The sequence below is a fragment of the Eptesicus fuscus genome, chromosome 5 (genome assembly GCF_027574615.1).
Source record: "Eptesicus fuscus isolate TK198812 chromosome 5, DD_ASM_mEF_20220401, whole genome shotgun sequence".
Lineage (NCBI taxonomy): Eukaryota > Metazoa > Chordata > Mammalia > Chiroptera > Vespertilionidae > Eptesicus > Eptesicus fuscus.
The window spans coordinates 33,873,363-33,894,140 of record NC_072477.1 but is presented as its reverse complement, the minus strand read 5'-3'; the positions used below and the strand labels follow the sequence as shown (position 1 = coordinate 33,894,140).

General features: G+C 43.7%; 2 protein-coding genes across 4 annotated transcripts in view; one reads left to right on the top strand and one right to left on the bottom strand.

Moving 5' to 3' along the window:
- The window catches only part of L3HYPDH (trans-L-3-hydroxyproline dehydratase), a 10,455-nt gene extending 7,889 nt beyond the window's left edge, over positions 1 to 2,566 (bottom strand). The window contains exon 1 of the mRNA XM_008138989.3: positions 1,869 to 2,566. Within this exon, the coding sequence (XP_008137211.1) occupies positions 1,869 to 2,385 (517 nt within the window). The 5' untranslated portion in view covers positions 2,386 to 2,566. The remainder of the gene's footprint in view (positions 1 to 1,868) is intronic.
- JKAMP (JNK1/MAPK8 associated membrane protein) lies at positions 2,539 to 20,778 on the top strand. 3 transcript variants are annotated; one of them, XM_054716018.1, is made up of 7 exons: positions 2,582 to 2,656; positions 4,623 to 4,714; positions 5,544 to 5,698; positions 10,561 to 10,767; positions 12,465 to 12,646; positions 18,179 to 18,255; positions 20,109 to 20,778. In XM_054716018.1, exons 1-7 carry the CDS (start codon positions 2,653 to 2,655, stop codon positions 20,325 to 20,327), a joined length of 936 nt encoding a protein of 311 aa, XP_054571993.1. In that variant the 5' UTR covers positions 2,582 to 2,652; the 3' UTR covers positions 20,328 to 20,778. The 3 variants fall into 3 exon arrangements, with proteins under 3 accessions (XP_054571992.1, XP_054571993.1, XP_054571994.1); XM_054716019.1 differs by having other exon boundaries at positions 2,591 to 2,656; positions 4,641 to 4,714; XM_054716017.1 differs by lacking the exon at positions 4,623 to 4,714 and having other exon boundaries at positions 2,539 to 2,656.

Sequence of the window (20,778 nt, the reverse complement as noted above, 5' to 3'; positions counted from 1 at the left end):
TCATCTTAGTTATTCATTTAACAAATGCTAACTACCTACTGTTCTAGCACTTGAATACAGTGAACAGAATTCTGGGGTTTTCATTATGGCAGGCGGAGTGGAGGTGGACTCAGCAATTTTCCGATGTGGGCACTGTTGTCGTCTTCATTTTACAGACATGACATTGAGGAACAGACACCCTTTCACAAGGTCACCACGATGGGGAAGGACAGATAGTGATCTTGATTGAACACTGTCAGTCCACCTTTTTTGTAATTTTCTAAGTAGAGAATTTAGGATTTCATTTTCTTTTAAAAAATATTTTTATTGATTTCAGAGAGGAAGGAAGAGGGAGATAGAGATAGAAACATCAGTAATGAGAGAGAATCATTGCCCCCCAGCACGCCCCACACTGGGGATCAAGCCCACAACCCGGGCATATGCCCTGACCGGGAATCGAACTGTGACCTCCTGGTTCATAGGTCGATGCTCAACCTCTGAGCCATGCCAGCCGGGCCAGATTTCATTTTCTCAGGAACTACTGAGCTGACGGGGTTGGCTGCCCCTGCCATCACTTGCCCAAATTGAGGTGGTGGTGATCCTGCTGCCTGCTGTCATTTCCCACAAAATCTAGGGTGCTTCCCACCTGCTGCTGGGGTGGCTTGGGAGCCAAGTTAGTTAAACTGTTGAGGTTGTTGAGATGAAATCTAAACACAGACTCCTGTCTCCCTCCAGTGCCTTCCCAATGCAGATGTGACACCATTCTCTCCTACAGGGGAAAGCGGCATCTATTTGCTCTGAGAATGAGCCTGGGCTATCACGGCATCATTCAGAATCAGGCTAACCTGGAATCCAAATCCCAGAGGAGGGTTAAGGTCGAACTAACAGAATGATATGCATGGCCTGAAGGCTTTGAAAAAAAGAGGTGATAACTCCATTCCTGGCTGGACTAAATTAGCTCCCAGCTCACTTCCAGTCACCACTACTCAAGCATCCTCACTGATAGAATTCAGCCCTTTGGAGGGATTTCCCTCTATGTGAGGATGCTAGTTATTAGATAGTTATTGCATGACACACAGGCGCTGTACTAGGGACCCACCAAAACCTTCTGAAGGCTCAGCACACCTAGAGGACTAACTAGTAACCTTATATATTCGGTAGTCTCTGTCTTGGAATATATCTATGTTTAAATTCTAAGTAGTGCCTTACACTCTCTCATTTAATCCTCACAAAAAAAAACCCCTCAATTCGATAACACATGAAGTATAGACTCAGAGAGGTTAAGTAATTTGACTAAAGCTGCACAGCCTTATAGGGTTGTCAGGCTTTGAACCCAGGCAAAGTCTGTTCCTGCTTTTAAAAAAAATAAGAGCAAGCATTTTAGCGACATCAGTACTTTCACGATTCATAAGTTGCCTCGTTCATTCTCATTTAATTTCCTCCCCAAGAAGTGGAGAAGCTACTTTTTACAGATCAGTCCCAGTAACCTGTCAGAGGGGACAGTGTGTCTAGCGAGGGTCTTCTGAGCCAGCCTGGAGCCTGGACCCATTGGCTGTTCTTTGCCCTTTGACTCTAGCCGACCTAGCTTTAGCCAATTGTGAAATCTAGGGATGCCTGCCAGTGGGGGACGAGGGGCGCTGAGAGAAGCGCGGAATTCTCCACGTCTCAAGGCTCTCTCAAGACCACAGGCCCACGGACCTGGGGGATCACTGAATTGCATGCTCCGCACACATCCGGAAGGCTATCTGCAGTGACTCAGAATTACCTTTTCATTATTTGCAAAGGCTGTGGGGTGGGTTAGTTGCGCGGCGTGGGCTCCAGCCCAGAGGACGAGTGTAGTTAGTAGCGTCCCGGGTGGCAGCTCGAGGGTGGGAGGTCCCACCGGTTACCTGTGGCCAGCACGAAGGCCGGGACGCTGTGGAAGCGCACCGGGCCGCGGCTGAGGCCGCCCTCGCACTCCACGAAGGCGGCCACCAGCCCGCACGGGCAGTGGATGTTGACACGGGCCTCGCGGGCACCGGCCGGGGGCGCCGCCACCAGCCCGAAGTCGAGCGCGAAGCGGCCCAGCGCCAGCACCGCGTGACCGCACATGGAGCTGTAGCCTTCGTTGTGCAGGAACAGGACGCCCAGGTGCGCGTCCGGCAGCTCGCTCGGCACCAGCACGGCCCCGTACATGTCCCGGTGCCCGCGGGGTTCGTACAGGAGCCGTCGCCGCACGTGATCCAGGTGCTGGCGCATGTAGCGCCGCTTGGCCAGCAGCGTGGGGCCCGCCACCTCCGGACACCCCGCCAGCACGATGCGCAGGGGCTCGCCGCCCGTGTGCATGTCCACCACCGACAGCGCCGGCGTGCCCGGGGCGTGCGGGGGCAGCCGGGGCGGCGCCAGCGAGCTCTCGGTAGTCTGCATGGGGAACACGACCACCGCTCGGCGGCGCGCGCTGCAAACCCAGGGCCCACCCGCGGGCTGGGCGCCGGAGAGGTACAACCCGCGGCCTCCTAGGGGGCGGGGCCTCAGAGCCCGGATGGGGAAGCGCGAGGCGGGGGCGGAGCTTCGGAGCGGTCGCCCGGGTTACCAGGAGGCGGGACCGCCGAGGCGTCCGTGGCCCGGATGTCCGGGCGCAGCGGGCCCTTGGGCTGATCCTGGAGCTTCTCCAGGGAAACTTCCCAGCGGCCAATGGGTGAGTGGTCGCTGGGGTCCCGGGAGCGTTTGCAAAAGTCCCTGCTTCTTGCCTTGGCTGCTGCGCGGGGCTCGGCTCATCCTCGCTCCTCGCTCCCCAAACCCCTCGCCGTGAGGGCGCGCCCTGCGCTCTTCTGGGGATGGGGGTGGGGGTCGGGGGCCTGGGCTCCTGCGGGGATGCGGAGGGGAGGCCGCTGCGCGCGGGGAGGGCTGGGCTGGGCCTCTGTTGTTGCGTTCGAAGCGCCACTTCAGTCTCCGTGTGAGTCCCTTGTTTAACACTCACAAGGGCTGGCTTCACTGTGTGGGGCGCTGGCGTTGGTGCAGAGAAACAGCCAAGGGAGCAGAGGCTGATTGCCGCAGAGCTGATGTCTCCTGCTTCAGCATCAGTCGTAAGCGTAGGGGGCCCTGCACAGAGATTGCAGAAAACCAAGTCCAAAGGTTCGCTCTTGTTTACGGCAGGGAATGTGAGGAAAGGGAACGGACACTGGGAGTCAGGGTTTGTTTGGCTGAGGAGGAGCTGTTGCTGGTTTTCAGGACCTGGGGTTTGAGAAACTTGACTTACATTCAAATATATTTATTAAGCATCTACTATATGCAAAGCCTGTGTAGAAAAACTTCCAATTCTTTAACCTGGGTCTTCTCAAAAAAATCAGTTCATTTCCATCTATTAGTTTAGAACATCGTGATCGCAGTTGGTTTAAAAATAAGTGTCAAAGAAGCCCATGGATTAAAAAAAAACAAAACCTCAAAAGTTTGATAAAAGTGAAAATATTAAGCTTGAGCATTTTAGTCAGTGTTATTTCTGTGTTTGTTTTTTTTTTCTCACCTGCAAAAGGAGAAAAAATCAAAAGTCTACTCAAATTTGAAAGGAGAAAGGGCATTGTGGACCAGACAATCTCTAGATTGTGAATTCATGAAGAACTTGGGAAATGATTGTTCATCATAATTGTAAAATGCATAATTTTCAAATTAATTTGCATTTGACCACAGTTGTTTTGGAGTTATTCCACACTAGGCTAAAGGGTCATTGAAGGCAGGGACTCAGTTTCCTCTGTGGATCTTTAGTTGTCCCTAACCAGTGGAATCTGACATTTAATGCATGTTCATTGAATGAGGGAATCAATGAAGGAAGGGAAGTGTCCCTGATGAAAAAAAAAAAAAATCCTCCTTCAATAACCTCTACCTGTTGATGAGGTCAAAGACAATCTGTGGGCCCTGAGTTGTTTTGTAAAGAACAGCTGCTTTTCATTTTCCCCAAGCCTGGAGATCAGGGGGTTGATTCAGGCAGTGGTTCCCAAGTGTGGGTCGCTGGCCCAGTGACAGCCTTGATGAAATTTTCACCTGTCCTTGACAAAAGTTAGGACAATGTAAGTAAGCCTTTTATAAAGGTGAATTTATTTACTCTAAAGGCCCGCCCTTTATTCTGAAATTATGTTATTTCTGCTTTTCTGGTATTAAAATGTGTTCTGTTATGAAAGAAGGTGATAATAGATTGTGTGTGTGTGTGTGTGTGTGTGTGTGTGTGTGCGCGCGCGCGCGCACTTAATGTCCTGACTGAGCAAAATAAAAAGTAGTGATCCTCTACTAATCCTGTTATTAGAAAACCATTTAAATTCAGAAGTCTAGATCTGATCAAGGGGAGTGGCAGGCTGGAGCTACTGGAGACAGGCCAGGGTAGGCTTTGAGTTCTAGGGATACCTCCTGACCTGCGGGCAGAGGACTGAGGATGTTAATCATAAGGAACAGTATTAAGAACAAGGTTCCAGTATAACTTTGTGCAGTGTCGTGTCACAGTGTAAAGGAGAAATTTAATTTTTAAAATAAATGCACAAGACTTTTGCCACAATACATATGATTACTTTATTTGAAACTGTACTGAAATATTTCTGCCAAGTGCTTCAACTATTATTGCATTATTTTTTATAATCACAAAAGATGTTACTGTACTGGCATTTGTTTTTAAAAAGCTGTCGATATTCAACCAGCATGCCTTGGACTTTACTGTGGGAAGACCCTATTATTTAAAAATGGCTCAACTGAACTATATGGAGAATGTGGGGTAAGTCTTAATGTGTGTATGTTAGTTCATTTGTAAAATCTTTTTGCTTTTGAAATATTTTCACATGTAGTATGTCTTTTTTCTTCAGTCTACTCATTAATTTATAAAAGACTATGTAGCCATTAATAAAATCTTTGTGTTGTCATATTGATTGTCTATAATACATCTTTCTTTACAGTCACAGTGTTTTTAAGAACATTTTATAATTTTTAAAATATTTTAAAAATATATTTTATTGATTTTTTTACAGAGAGGAAGGGAGAGGGATAGAGAGTTAGAAACATCGATGAGAGAGAACCATCGACCAGCTGCCTCCTGCACACCTCCCTACTGGGGATGTGCCCGCAACCAAGGTACATGCCCTTGACCGGAATCGAACCTGGGACCTCTCAGTCCACACCGATGCTCTATCCACTAAGCCAAACCGGTTAGGGCAAGAACATTTTATAATTTTAGAGTAATTTTAAATTATTTTTTATTAATGATATAGTACAGTGACTTGGATATCCAAGTAAGTTAACATTACATTTCCAGAACACTTGTTTGCAGTTATTTTGATATGATGTTAATAGCTAAGTTTGTCATTTAATATTAGTCGACTATTTTAGTAACTTAGTAAAAGGACTCCTTTCAGAGCATTATACAGATATAGGCAAATACAGTGTAGATTTCTTTTTATTTTACTTACGCATTCTCTCTTTTTATATGTAAAAGTTGCACATGTAAACAGATGTTTAAACAGAAATGGGACATTTTATAGGAAGATTTTGGGGGTGCTAATGTTCTAAAGTAACATCTGTACATAAAATGTTATTTTTATATGTTGTAGGTGTGTCCAAGAGGCCAGAGAACAAACGCGCAGAAATACTGTCAGCCTTGCACAGAGTCTCCCGAGCTCTATGACTGGCTCTATCTTGGCTTCATGGCTATGCTTCCTCTTGTTTTGCATTGGTTCTTCATTGAATGGTACTCGGGGAAAAAGAGGTTAGCACTTCCTATGAGTGTCTCTGGATGGACTGATGCTGGAATAATTATTAGTTAGAATCAAGTAATTATATTTCTGTTGTTCGTATTAAAAGTGGTAAGCTTGTTTTGGTTTTATATTCTGATTACTTTTGATTGTGGCAAGAAAACCTAATGATAGGGCATGCCTCAATATTTATTGAGGGAATTATCCTTTGTCTGTTTTACTTTAAATGAGCTTGAAGGAACTTTTTTTTTTTTTCAAATATATTTTATTGATTTTTTACAGAGAGGAAGGGAGAGGGATAGAGAGTTAGAAACATCGATGAGAGAGAAACATCAATCAGCTGCCCCTTGCACACCTCCCACTGGGGATGTGCCCGCAACCAAGGTACATGCCCTTGACCGGAATCGAACCTGGGACCCTTCAGTCCACAGGCCGACGCTCTATCCACTGAGCCAAACCAGTCAGGGCTCACATGTCTTTTTTGTTGTTGAAGAAATTGAAAACATTTTAAAATTATCATCTTTATTGTTGTTTTTTTTTACAAAGAATTGCTTTATTGTTCTAGAACTAATATTTTGTGATTTAATTTACTACTAGTAATCTATTATAATGTAGTTAAAATGCTGTAGCTGCAGCCTAGTTATGAAAACTCATACTAGCACATTATCTCCATAAGCATTTATTAAGCACTGTGTTTTATGTTCATAAGATCAGAGGAGGAGATACACAAATAACTGACATGGTTTATAGTCACAATCTTTTAGAGAAGACAAAGGTATATACAACTGTAATATAAGTCAGTCTTTAAACTGTAAAAGCACTGTAAACAAAATGCTCTGGAGTCGTAAAGAAAGGAAGAGATAAATTGTGCCTGGTAGGATCTGAAAGACTTGGGGGGGGGGGGGGGGGGACTATTTTAGGCAGAGGAAAGAGCTTGAGCATGGAGGTATGAAATGTGTGCCCTGTTAGGGTGGGAATGGAAGTAGTCGCCGGTGGTCCCAGTGTGGATTGCTTATGAAAGAAAGGTGATGAAAGGAGAGTGGGGAAGATGGGCTGCGGCCAGCATGTGACGGTTCTGATGAGGATGTGAATTTTATTCTACTGGGAATGAGGACCCAAATTCTACCTTAGTATATATTAGCCATATTATGTATGGCTTAGTATATATGGCTTTAAGTTCCTCTAACATCTTAGTATCTTTCCTGCTTTAGGTCCTTTCCCTTACCCCAAACTCTTTTCTCTGCCTGAAATACTTTCTTGTCCCTCTAACTGCAACTTTTTACCTAGCTGCCTTTTTTCCCCTTCAGTTTAAATTACACCTACTCGGAGAGGCCTGCCCTGACCCAAGCTAAAGTAGGTCTGTACCTTATTTTTCTTTTTTAATAGCACTCTTCATTTGTTTTTGTTGTGATTTAGCACGCAACACAATTTATAGTTAAGTTTGTTTCCTCAGTTAGCGTTCCGCCCACCCCTGACTGTCAGCTCCAAGAGGGCAGTGACACTCTGTCCTCCGGGGAATCTGCAGAGACCAGCACAGCAGCCGGCCGCGAGAGATGCCCACTCAGTATTTGCCGAGTGGATGATTTATTCATGACAGTTTGGTTTAGAGAAGTAACATCCTTGGATGTGTATTTTAGGAAGATGACTTCTGTGGAGGGTAGATTAGAGGAGAGAGATGTTAGAAGGCTGTGGCCCAAGAAACAGAGATGGCCAGACTCAGGTCCTGGGAACGGACGTGGACAGGATGGTCAGATGGAAGTGGAATCAGCACTTTTCTGAATCCTACTTAATAAGTCCACGGTGATCATTTATGTTAGAAAAGCATTCATTATTTTTCAGAAGAACATACAGATTTTTAAAGCTCTCATCCTTTTTAAGATTTTTGTTATAGAATAATGAGAGATGACAATGAAAAGGATGTGATGCGCATAAAGCTAAAAAAGAATAAATGCTCAGTTAATTGTTGGAACTTCTCGGCTCTAAGTAGAGAAGAGATGGGGGTAACAGATGTAGCTTCCAAATGCATTAGAACTAAAACATCAGGTGTATTTTGAGGGAGGATCTTGGAGCAGAGGGTAGAAAAAAGCAGTGATGAGTGGTAGGCAGGAGAGGAGGTGGATTTTAAAAGGAGTTGACCTACCTGCTTTGCCTAGCAAGTTGGTAGCAGGTAACACAAGGGCCATCTTTCATTTTCCTGAGACGTTGCACTTTTTTTTTCTTAATTTCAGAGAAGAAGGGGGAGAGAGAGAAAACCATCAATGATGAGAGAGAATCATTGATGGGCTGCCTCCTGCATGCTCCATACTGGGGATCAAGCCCCAACCAGGGCATGCACCCCAACTGGGAATCGAACCGTGACCTCCTGGTTCATAAGGTCGACGCTCAACCACTGAGCCACGCTCAGTGAGACTCGGTGAGGTACTTTAATAAGGATAGTTTGAGGATCAGATTTCATTTGGTAAAGATCACATGATTGACTGCAGCTGAATTGAAAGGGAGCATGGTAAGAGACCAGTTAGAAAGCTAAAACAATGGCAAGAAATGATGAGATTAAAATTTTGCCCATAAAAATATGAATTCTATGAGGAGAGAAAAGATTTGATTATATATGAAAGTGTAAATGTTTATGTACCCAGTGTTTTCAACTGTGTACAATGGTGCTAGGGTTCTGCTTCCAACAATATGGGCTAGTCATGGGCTCCAGGTGGCCTACCTGCATGACATTCTTAAGTCTGTGAAGACAAACTAAGACGGTGGTCGGCAAACCCATCAGTCAACAGAGCCACATAGCAACAGCACAACGACTGAAATTTCTTTTGAGAGCCGAAAACCGACTTCTGCGCATGGGCCACGAAGTTTCAATCGCACTGTACATGCGCGCCCACACATGGTATTTTGTGGAAGAGCCACACTCAAGGGGCCAAAAAGCCGCATGTGGCTTGGGAGCCGCAGTTTGCCGACCACTGAATTAAGACATTGCTGGTCTTCCTGGAGTTAGGGGAGAGCTCCAAGAACTCTTCTCTTTCAGAAAACAAACCCACCCCGAGCTGGGGCCAGAGTGACAAAGCAGGCAGTGGGGATGGGAAGGTTGCCTGAGGTTAACCCTTTGCACTCGCTTGCTTTTTTCTCGATTCCTTTATTCTACTCGGGATTTAATTTTTTAAATACCCCAGATTTTACCAAGTGCGGCAGTAGAATAAAAAACTGGAGTTTCTTTTCATACAAACTTATTTATTTGGATTTTTTTTATATTTCAAATTATTGATACATTCAATACAATTCGACATATGAGCTGCTACCGATGCTAACTGTGTCGAGTCACCCTCGACATCCGAGTGCAAAAGGTTAATTGTTGAAATGTGCTATTGGATACTGAATCATGGGCAGCCATTGCTAAGCCTAGATTCTCAAGGGGCTGAAGCCCAAGGTAGTCATGTGCAGGGCACCTGGTGAAAGCAAGAAATCTTTTTTGCTAGAAAGCTTCCCCATTCTCAATTTAGGCCTATAAGACTCTGGTTTAAGATCTATTAATGATCTCATAATCTGTGATGAGTAAGTAAAATAAGCACTATGACTGAGCGTTGGTAGTCATAACAAATAATATATGCTCCCAGAGGCCTACAGATAATGGACTTTTAGCTACAGAGTATGTACCTGTTACCTTTAGAATGTTCAAAGAAATAGAGGGTGCAGTCACAAGGGTCTCCAGTGAGTAAGAGATTTGGTTAAAAAAAAAAAAAAGGCATTTCTAATGAAAATTTATACTTTTCCCTCAAAACGGTAGGTCAATTACTAGATTAAACAGTTGTAGAATTAGTGGATTAGAAAAAATATACACAAAGAAATAACAAAATGCAACACCGAGAGAAAAGGAGATAGAAAATATGAAATATGTTAAGACGTGGAACATAGAATGAGAAGCTGTACTATGTATCTGTACTACCTCGTGGGAATCCACTCCGGTTCAGGTAAACATTCAGACTCAAGAGACTGTCACACGTCATACCGACTGCCAGTGGACTCAGCAGCACAGCCGACGGCAGGGCAGCGTCAGACATGCCTCGTCAGCAGTAGCTTTTCAGCAGTTGTGCTCAACTTCGAGGAGATGAGGTCCACGTTGAGTGGGTGTGAGAGTCGTCCCGGCTTAGTCTGTGCTCCAGAGGAGCCAGAGTAGTTTTGAGGCATAAGTATAATGAAAAGGTTGCTGGTTCCATTCCTGGTCAGAGCATATGCCCAGGTTGTGGGCTTGATCCCTAGTAGGGGGCGTGCAGGAGGCATGTTTCCCTCTCACATCAATATTTCTTTCTCCTTATCCCTTCCTCTCTCTAAAAATAAATTTAAAAAATATTTTTAAAAATAAAAAAGTGATAAAAGACAGTTTAATAGAAAGGTTAACCTCTAAGGTAGAGACAGGAGTGTGGATGGGGAGGAACAGAGGTAGATATAAGTTGTGATTGTTCTAGTTATTGGGTTAGATGGTGAGCTTACGGTATTTATTATACTCTATAATATATATTACATATAATTTTTGTGTGCTTTTTATATTTAAGATAATTTTAAAACTATGCATAAATAACTTTAAGAAAATTTTAATAGCAATTTGGCGAGGCACTAAAGATAAGGGCCGATCTAATCTCTGCTCTTCTGCACATTTAGGTGATAGTGGCACGGTATTATCCCTTTTTAGAAACAAGGTTAAACTCTTCTCAAGTGGTTTTCATATACGTTTGGCTTTTCTTACCCATTAAGAAGATACTTTGTTTCAGGAGTCAGCAGTTAACATTTCTTTATAGAAACCATATTTTGAATCATATCAGGTTTTATGAAAAGCCATTTAGCACTAATAGTTTCGGGTAATTGTGCTTCGTTTTACTAGTTCCAGTGCACTTTTCCAGCACATCACCGCATTATTTGAATGCAGCATGGCAGCTATCATCACCTTACTTGTGAGTGATCCAGTCGGTGTTCTTTATATCCGTTCATGCCGGGTATTGATGCTTTCTGATTGGTACACGATGCTTTACAACCCAAGTCCAGATTACGTCACCACCGTGCACTGTACTCATGAAGCTGTCTACCCACTGTAAGTATTTATCTAGACCAGTGATGGGCAACCTTTTGAGCTGGGTGTGTCAAACTTCGCCAAAAAACTGAGCATAACTCGGGTAGTGTGTCACTTTGAGGAAAAAACATTATTTTGCAAATGTTTCATCCTCAGGAGCAGCAAATGTTCCGTCCTCGGCATGCGGCCGCCTCAGCGGCCGCGTGTCATCAGAAATGGCTACGCGTGTCAGTGCTGACACACGTGTCATAGGTTTGCCATCACTGATCTAGACTTAAGATCATGTTTTGAAAAATGCAATTATAGATTTAATTCATTTCCATAGTCTTTGAGCATTGTAAAATGGCATCTAGGCCCTAGGGGAAATATACAGACATGATTTTCTTCTCCTAAGGGTTATATTGTCTGATAGGAGAAAATACTAGTAGAAATACATCTTAGTATAATAGAAGTTAAAATGTTTTTGCGTTGATGTTGAAGTATGTGTAAACACATAAAATAAGCCATCTGTGTTTCTTGGAAAGGGATTTATAAGGAACACCTTTTTGATACACAGCAGAGAAGCAATATCTGACATGGGAAAGAGTATGGGCTTGGGAGCTGAAAGCAGGCTTGAGTTTGAATCCTGGGTCTGCCAGTTGTGCTGTTAACTTGAGCATGTTAAGAGCCTCTTGTAACACATTGGGAAAATGGGAATGATGATCCCTCTTAAGGTGATTGTGAGGATTAAATAAATCCATGCAGATCAGATACTGTGCAGTGCTTCACGTATGGGAAGCACCTAACAGTAGCTGAAATTTTATTAGAGATTTGGGTTAATGTTCTTTTTTTCCCGTTTTTCCAAATAAATGTAATTTCCATCAGAATATTTTGTTTTAAAAATATCAAATTCATAGCATTTTGTATAATATCATCCCAGACTACTTTATTTTTAGAATTTCTGTAAATTGTTGGTGTTCATTTGATGTGGGTTTTTTTTGGTAAAGGTATAGTATAAGAGTCTGATATTTATGTTCTAGTCATAGCAAGTGTTTATTATGTAATATGCTCCGTAAAATAGTCCTTTTTGAGAAAGTTCTAATAGTACTAAGTGTCAAAACACACATGCACATATGTAAAAAGGTAATTTCAAAAAATAAGATCCAGATGTAAAGATATGAAAATGTTTTCCACCTGCCCAACTCTAAACCCTGTCTCTTTCTACATGTATTTATAGCTAAAATTTATATATAAAGGACTGATGAAATCCCCTGTTGATTTAATAGAGCTATACCCTCAACTTCAATTAATGAAATAATGGCTACATGGTATTTCATATAACATTTAACCAGTTTTCTGTTGTTGAATATTTATTTTGTTCCTTAGTTTTCTTTATTATGTGATCCAATAAAAACCTTGTTATAAAGTTATTTTTATGAATCCCTGATTTATTTCCCTTTGATAAATTTCTGCAAGTAAAATTTCTGGATCGAAGGCTATAAACATTTTTTTAGGATTTTGGATACACATTGCCAAACTGCCTCCTGGGAAGGGACCAGCATGCACTTTTCAGTAATGGTCTGAGAGTCCTTTTGGGAAACCATCCACCAATGTGAATATTCAATGGGTAGACTTAGTATGCTTTTTTAACCTTCTATAGGACCTTTGATTTAAAAATGATCAATGATAAAATATTTTAAAAGTATTTTTGATAATGTAATTCCTTATTTATTTTACAGCTACACCATTGTATTTATCTACTATGCGTTCTGCTTGGTGTTAATGATGCTGCTCCGACCTCTGCTGGTAAAGAAGATTGCCTGTGGCTTAGGGAAGTCGGATCGATTTAAAAGTATTTATGCTGCACTTTACTTCTTCCCCATTTTAACCGTGCTTCAGGCAGTTGGTGGAGGCCTTTTATGTAAGTGTCTTGGGTAAATAGCTATATATTTATTATATGTGATCAACAATATCTTCTAAGTATAATTTTGGAGCTTTTTCCTTAAAATCAATTTTTTAAAAATACATTTTTATTGATTTCTGAAAGGAAGGGAGAGGGATAGAGAGATAGAGACATCAGTGAGGAGAGAGAATCATTGATTGGCTGCCTCCTGCAAGCCCCCTACTGGAGATCAAGCCTGCAAACTGGGGCATGTGCCCTTGACTGGAATCGAACCTGGGACCCTCTGGTCTGCAGGCTGACACTCTATCCCCTGAGCCAAACCGGCTAGGGTGAATTTTTTAATTCTTGAAAATAAACCACAGTATGTATTTTTGCTAAAACATATAATAAGCCTTTTTTTTATTTTTTGTGAAATCATGATTTTTTTAGAATGAAATAGAAATTCTCAGGAAATCAGTGGCAACTAACCAAAACTGATTTATTTCTATTTAGGGAATACTTTGTATTTTAAGCTTATAACCTAAACAGAAAGATTTTTAAAACCCAAGTATAAATTAGAAAACAAAAACTGGTTTTTGCATACGATATATGGAAATTACTCTTGGTAATGTATACTATTTATCAACTTAGATTTCTAAGTTTCTTTATGAAAACCTTTTAGATACAGTAAAATAATCTTCAGTATATTCTTTATTTTAATACTAGAGGCCTGATGCACGAAATTCGTGCCCTGGGGGGTATGGGGGTTCCCTCAGCCCAGCCTGCACCTTCTCGCAGAGCCCTCAGGGGATGTCCAACTGCCGCGGAGGTGGGAGAGGCTCCCGCCACTGCTGCTGCACTTGCCAGCCGTGAGCCTGGCTTCTGGCTGAGTGGCACTCCCCCTGTGGGAACGCACTGACCACCAGGGGGCAGCTCCTGCATTGAGTGTCTGCCCCCTGGTGGTCAGTATGCATCATAGCGACCAGTTGTTCCACTGTTTGGTCGATTTGCATATTACCCTTTTATTATATAGGACGAGGAGTCCAGTGCATGAATTTGTGCACCTTGAAGAGAACTGTGGGCCACGAGGCTGCAATGGGCACAGGGCTGGGTGTCAGCCCATCCTCCGCGCCCCCGCCAGGCCTCTCCCACCGTGGCCCTCAGGGCCAGCAGCCGCCGCTCACACTTGATGGCGCCGAGTGATCAGGACTGGCACCAGGCACCGCCAGCGGGTGCGAGCGGCGGCTCTGGCGCTGGCAGTGGGTGTGAGCGGCAGCTCTGGTGCTGGCTGCGGGTGTGAGCGGGGCCGGTGCCAGCGGGTGCGAGCGGCGGCTCTGGCGCCGGCTGCGGGTGTGAGCGGCAGCTCTGGTGCCGGCTACGGGTGTGAGCGGCGGCTCTGGTGCTGGCTAAGGGTGTGAGCGGCAGCTCTGGCGCCGGCTGCGGGTGCGAGCGGCGGCTCTGGCGCCGGCTGCGGGTGTGAGCGGCAGCTCTGGTGCCGGCTACGGGTGTGAGCGGCAGCTCTGGTGCCGGCTACGGGTGTGAGCGGCGGCTCTGGTGCTGGCAGTGGGTGTGAGCGGCGGCTCTGGCGCCGGCTGCGGGTGTGAGCGGCGGCTCTGGTGCCGGCTGCGGGTGTGAGCGGCAGCTCTGGTGCCGGCTATGGGTGTGAGCGGCGGCTCTGGTGCTGGCAGTGGGTGTGAGCGGCGGCTCTGGTGCCGGCTGCGGGTGTGAGCGGCGGCTCTGGTGCCGGCTGCGGGTGTGAGCGGCAGCTCTGGTGCTGGCTGCGGGTGTGAGCGGCGGCTCTGGTGCCGGCTGCGGGTGTGAGCGGCGGCTCTGGTGCTGGCTGCGGGTGTGAGCGGGGCCGGTGCCAGCGGGTGCGAGCGGCGGCTCTGGCGCCGGCTGCGGGTGTGAGCGGCAGCTCTGGTGCCGGCTACGGGTGTGAGCGGCGGCTCTGGCGCCGGCAGTGGGTGCGAGTGCCAGGCAGGACCGCAGCTTGTGGGAGCAAAGAATTTTCAGTAACCACTAGAGGCTCGCTCCAATGACAGCGACCGGAGCCCTGCCTTGGTCTGGTACCCCCACTCACCTGCTCCACCATCGTGCTGCAGCCAACTCCCGCCATGTTCCATGCGCGCCCCGTGGTGATCAGCGCACGGCCAGTTGTTGGTTGTTCTGCTGTTCGGTCTATTTGCATATTAGCCTTTTATTATATAGGATAGCCATTCACTTATTCAGCAACCATTTAGACTAAATTGTTTTACAAAGGAGTAAGAAAAAGTTGGTGTTAAAGGGTTCACATATTACTAAGAAAGCTGTAAATAGCTGAGGGGACATAGTGTGGTACTTATTTGAATATGTGACATTGACCGTGTCGAGGATGTTAGATACCATCTTTTATATGGAGTCTACCTTCTGGCCTAATGGAATTAGGCAAGACTGAGTGTCATTATCCAAGTCATGTAGCTTGGTAATGAATTTGGTTCAAGATTATGGTGGCATTTTGAGGGTAAAACCAAGGGAAATTGGAGACAAAGCAGGGGTCTATGTTCCCTCATATTCTACAGATGTATTGTTCCAGTTGGCCTGCATCTGGCCCACTTCACTGTTTACCTCCCTGGCTGGCCTCTGTAGGCATTTGAGGCTGCTGTTCTTGCTCTAGGACAGTGATGGGCAACCTTTTGAGCTTGGTGTGTCCAACTTCGCCAAAAAACTGAGCATAACTCGGGTAGTGTGTCACTTTGAGGAAAAAACATTATTTCGCAAATGTTTCATCCTCGGCATGCGGCCGCCTCAGCGGCCACGTGTCATCAGAAATGTCATCATAGGTTCGCCATCACTGCTCTAGGAAATAGAGACCTACTCCTGAAAGGATTTTAGGCAGAAGAGAGACATGACTAGGTTTGCATTTTAGAAATAACTTGGCAGGGTGGAAGAGGGATCCATGAAGAGAATATTGCAGTAGCCAAGTCTGACTGCCTGAGCAAAAGCAGAAAGACACTAGGAATGAAAAGCTACCTGAAGATAGAGTTAACTAAAGTAGGTAGCTGATTAAATACAGGGGTTGAGGGAATGGGAGGAGGAGAATATGAGAAAGTAGCTTTCTGACCTAGAAACTGGTGAATGGATAAACTAAATATTAGGTTGGTGAGAAGTGAATTCAGTTTTAGCTATTCTTTGAATATTCAAGAGTACAGGTTATTTCTACTAGCCTGGTGCTTGGGAGAGCTGTCTGGGCTGGAAAGATTTAAGAATTGTCAGCTTTTTTAATTCCTGTGTCCTAGATTCAGGGGGTGCTATTGGTTAAGAAATGGAGGAAAGGAAAAAAGCTGTGAAAAGCAGGGAGTGGTTTGGAGGTTAACCCATGTAGGCTGCAGACACCGTGGCTTCCTTCATGATGGCTGCCTATTTTGAAAAATGCCTTTTCCCACGATGAATGTCTTTAGCTCTACTCAAAGCATACACATAGGAAGGATCAAGGAGTTATTATCCTATGTAATAAAAGAATAATATGCAAATTGACCGTCACTCCAACATACAAGATGGCCGCCCCCATGTGGTCAAAGATGGCTGGCAAGGGAGGGCAGTTGTGCATGATCAGGCCAGCAGGGGAGGGCAGTTGGGGGTGGCCAGGCCGGCAGGGGAGGGCAGTTGGGGGCGATCAGGCTTGCAGGGGAGGGCAGTTAGGGGTGACCAGGCCAGCAGGGGAGGGTAGTTAGGGACAATCGTGCCAGCAGGGGAGCAGTTAGGTGTCGATCAGGCTGGCAGGGGAGTGGTTAGGGGGTGTTCAGGCTGGCAGGCAGAAGCAGTTAGGGGAAATCAGGCAGGCAGGCAGGTGAGCAGTTGGAAGCTGGCAGTCCTGGATTATGAGAGGGATCCCAGATTGGAGAGGGTGCAGGCTGGGCTGAAGAACACACATACCCCGCCTCCCATGCATGAATTTCATGCACTGGGCCTCTAGTTCATTCATATTAAGTGTAAACCTATGGAATCTGCTGAGATTAGTCACAGAAGGCACCATACCAACTCATAATTATATGATGTTAATGAAAAAGAAAATAGATAATTTTTGGTTTGAGTCAGTTCAGGCCGCTATATACCATAAACTGGGTGGCTTACAAATGAGAGAAATTTTTTTCTCACAGTTCGGGGGACTGGGAAGTCCGAGAGTAAGGCACTAGCAGGTTCGGTGTCTGGTGAGGCCCACTATGACTTCCTGGGGTGGAAGGAGAGAGCGTTCTCAGGGGTCTTTATATAAAGCACTAATTCCATTCCTGAGGGCTCTGCCTTCATGGCCTAATCACCGCCCAAAGGTCCCACCTCCAAATACCATCACATTGAGGGTTAGATTTTAGCAGAAGCATTTGGGGACACAAACCTTTCCATCCATAACAAGGGAATGTAAAAAATCTGAGCAAAGTAGAGCAGCAAGAGACTTCTGGTAGTTGGAGATACTAGGGTGTAGGGAGAGAGACCCTGAGAGTTGCTAGGAAGATGTCAGTGATGAATTTTTACCTGCTTGGGAGTATTGAAGCCAGTTTTTAAGTGTGATCTGCATCTGAATTACCAGGGGAACTAAAGTGCCATATCCAGGCCCACCAGGCTTAATGGCTCAAAATCTCAAGCTATTTTAGATCCTAGAGTAAGGCTACGTTAAATCCTGCCCAGAGCCCAGGACCTACTACCCACAGGTTTGAAGTTTGGACCTTGTTAGAAACTTCCTCTTCCTCTTCTGCCAGGTCTTAAATTTGTATCATCAGTAACATTTTTTCAGCTAATTACAAACGCAGTGTGGTTTTTTTTGGAATGGCTGGTTGAGGACCTAAGCACTGTCAATGAAATAAAAGGTTCTAAATCTCAGGCAAGCCATTCAGTTATTTAGTAAGTTAGAATCGGACCTTTATGGATAATTCTGAGGTCCTGGCTTCTGCATCCCAAATTAACATTTGAAATTGTTCCGAATGGGTTTCACTGCCATGTAGCATGGTTGGTTTCATAAACTGAAGTTAATTATTTTAAAACAATTGTATGAAAGATAATTTAAGGTATTTTTCTCAATTTGTCCCTTTGTTTTAATGTTATAAATTTAAAACATTTAAGAGAAAGGCGGTATTTTATAAGAAAAACATTTTGCTTACAGTATTATTACTGTACTTAAAGTATTCAAAGCACAGTAGTCTCCCCTTTTCCGCGGTTTTGATTCCCATGGTTTTAGTTGCCTGTAGTCAACAGTGGTCCAAAAATATTAAGTGGGAAATCCCAGAAGTAAATAATTTATAAGTTTTAAATTGCACGCACACTGTTCTGAGTAGTGTGTCGAAGTACTGCTCCATCCAGCTTGTCCCGACCCTGATGTGAATCATCCCTTTGTCCATGACACTGCGGAGGCAAAACATTGACTGTCTGGCCCTGTACAGAGCCTTTGCTGACCCCTGCCTCAGGGCACCAGGCTTACGTCTCTCACAGGACTGATTGAGAAAGTTTTCAGTTATGGGGAAAATTAAACTGCTTGAAATTTTTTGATCGTTTATTTAGAAAATATGCTTAATTTTCAACATAATGCCAATGTTTGTTTTTCAGATTACGCCTTCCCGTACATTATATTGGTGTTATCTTTGGTTACTCTGGCTGTGTACATGTCGGCCTCTGAAATAGAGGTAGGAAAAATGTTTTCCTTAGAGATTTTTTTTATGGGTTTGACAATTAAATAGGAGGATAATACATGAGATATGACATAGCACAACTGATTGTTTTAGTAATCCTTGGTTAGTTGATGTCATTACGTAGCATATGAATGGTTGTATACTGGACTGTATTTGCTTGGGAAATTAGTGAAGTAGTCAGGCTTAACTATCTAGCATGTTGGAGAAAAAAATTATTTCACATAATTTACTCAGAAAATATTTAATTATGAAATGTTGGAAACTTAACACCATTTTGAGGGAAACATAAAAATGCTTTATGATATATAGAACTAATTTTACACTTTATTTTACAATGGCAAAACTGACACCAGTAATTGTATTGTACATTCTCCAACCTTCTATATTTTGTCTCCAATTTTATTTTCTTGATTATATATGTTTACTTTTGTCCTCTAATATCTATATTATTTTGGTGATTTGGAAATAACCCTAATAGTAACATTACTTTTGATACTGTTTCTGTTTTGAGATAACCATTTGTGCTTCTTACTTTTCAGTATTTCAGTGGAAGGTCATTGTTAGAAAGGACTCCTTATTTTGAGGCTAAACTCTGAAGGAATCGAGTGTCAGTGGCTCAGTACTATTTCACCCCGAGCTTGCTGACCTAGTGCCCATGCAGTCCGCTGCCCACCACACTTGATAAGACATGTGCTTTCTCATAATTCTTAACCTTAACCCAGGGATATTATATTTTAATTCAACCCAGAGATTAAAGTACATTTAATTTAATCAAAAGCTTGATCGAGAGAAAATAAGTTAACTATTTTGGAATGCTTGCTGTTGATGCCTCTCTTTCAGTTCATTAGTGAAAAGGTGAGAGAGAATGACACAGGGAGAATAATATAGTAGAGGAACAGACAGAATATTTTGATGGTGATTATTCAGTTGTTTCTACTTCCCCTTTATAATCTTTAATAAATATTGCAATATGTATAATTAAAGAAGGTAAGCAAATTAGTTTTAGCACTTTTTTCAATGTTAGGGAAATATTAGAGGGGGGAATAGTTGAATATTTGAATAAAATGAAGTTTGTGTATTTATTATCCTTAACTACTATAGATAGTAGTTATGTTAGCTTGAAAGTTATTTGTGTCCCTGCCCCTGGGAATCTCTCCTATAAAATGTTCATGTACTTCAGTCAGGACTCCACCCATAAATCCAAGAGAGACCTGGATCAGGAAAGACAGTCTGTAAGTCTAGCTTTAGGCAAGTTAAAGAGCCATTTAGTAAGAGAAAGTTAGTAATAGAATAGCGCAAATTCCATTTCAGTATGTTTATTAGCACAGTCAGCCATTACTTTAATAATAATGGTCCTTCCCATTTCTGCATATTATAGAGCTGTGTTCAGGAATAAAAAGAAACCAGAGTAGTCCCGTGTCATTTCTGCTCCCTTCTGCCGATCCAGGCAGCAGACCCAGGAAAGCTGGAGGTTACGGAGGTTGGTGTGCGCACCTCCTGTTTCTCACCTGTAGACGCAGCTGCAGGGCAGGAGGAAGGCACGTCACGTGGTGTTCCCCTTCTAGCTCATTCCTTCAGAAGCAGCCCTAGTGTTCCCTGCGTTGACTGGGGTATAAACCAGAACTTAGACGTGGCTCCTGTCCTGCGCTGCCTCAGTGCTTACGTGGCCTCTGCCAGAAAGCCTCACCCTGCTCCTCGGGAAGAGTAGAGGCTAGCAAGTGCTCTCTCAGGTCCCTTTTAGCTCAAAGTCTGTGATTCTGAGGTTATGACTTTTAAATAATACATTAAATAAAAATATAAGTGATTATCTGGTTCTCTCTTCTTTTTTTTTTTATAAAATGATACAGAACTGCTATGATCTCCTAGTCAGGAAGAAAAGACTCATTGTTCTCTTCAGCCACTGGCTACTGCATGCTTACGGGATAATCTCCATCTCCAGAGTGGATAAACTCGAGCACGACTTACCCCTTTTGGCTCTGGTACCCACGCCAGCCCTTTTTTACTTGTTCACAGCAAAGTTTACTGAACCTTCACGGATACTCTCAGAAGGAGCCAATGGACACTGAATATAACATGCCAAAACCCCTAAGAAGTATTCTTAATAAAAAAGTAAAGAAATAAAAAATGCATTAGTTCTCTTCTGTCATACGTGGGAATGAGATTGTCAGTATATCGTAATGTTTTTGGTTGGTTGATTTTGTTTTTGACCTAAGACTTGATGGTTAGACTTAGAAAATACAAACACTGTAATGCTCTGTTACATGGTATAATACACTGTCCCGCTTATAGCACACTATTACATGACACAGGAAGCCTATCTCTTGCAACAATTTAGTTATTTAGAGCAAAAACATGTTTCCGTGGACCTAGCGATATGTTGTTTTTGTTTTTATTAAACACTTTAATAAGTATAATATGGAATTCTTAGCTCTGGCCCAATTGTGCTTGCCTGATGTGTTTCAACCTGGCTTTCAAGTGTAATGAATTAAAAAGACACATACCTGTGGGGTCTGATAG

What these genes read in the sequence shown, in the direction of transcription:
- JKAMP (XM_054716018.1), top strand. An exon ending in TGGTACTCGGGGAAAAAGAG is followed by an intron (nt 5,699 to 10,560) that starts GTTAGCACTTCC and finishes TCGTTTTACTAG; the next exon opens with TTCCAGTGCACTTTTCCAGC. An exon ending in AGTTGGTGGAGGCCTTTTAT is followed by an intron (nt 12,647 to 18,178) that starts GTAAGTGTCTTG and finishes TTTGTTTTTCAG; the next exon opens with ATTACGCCTTCCCGTACATT.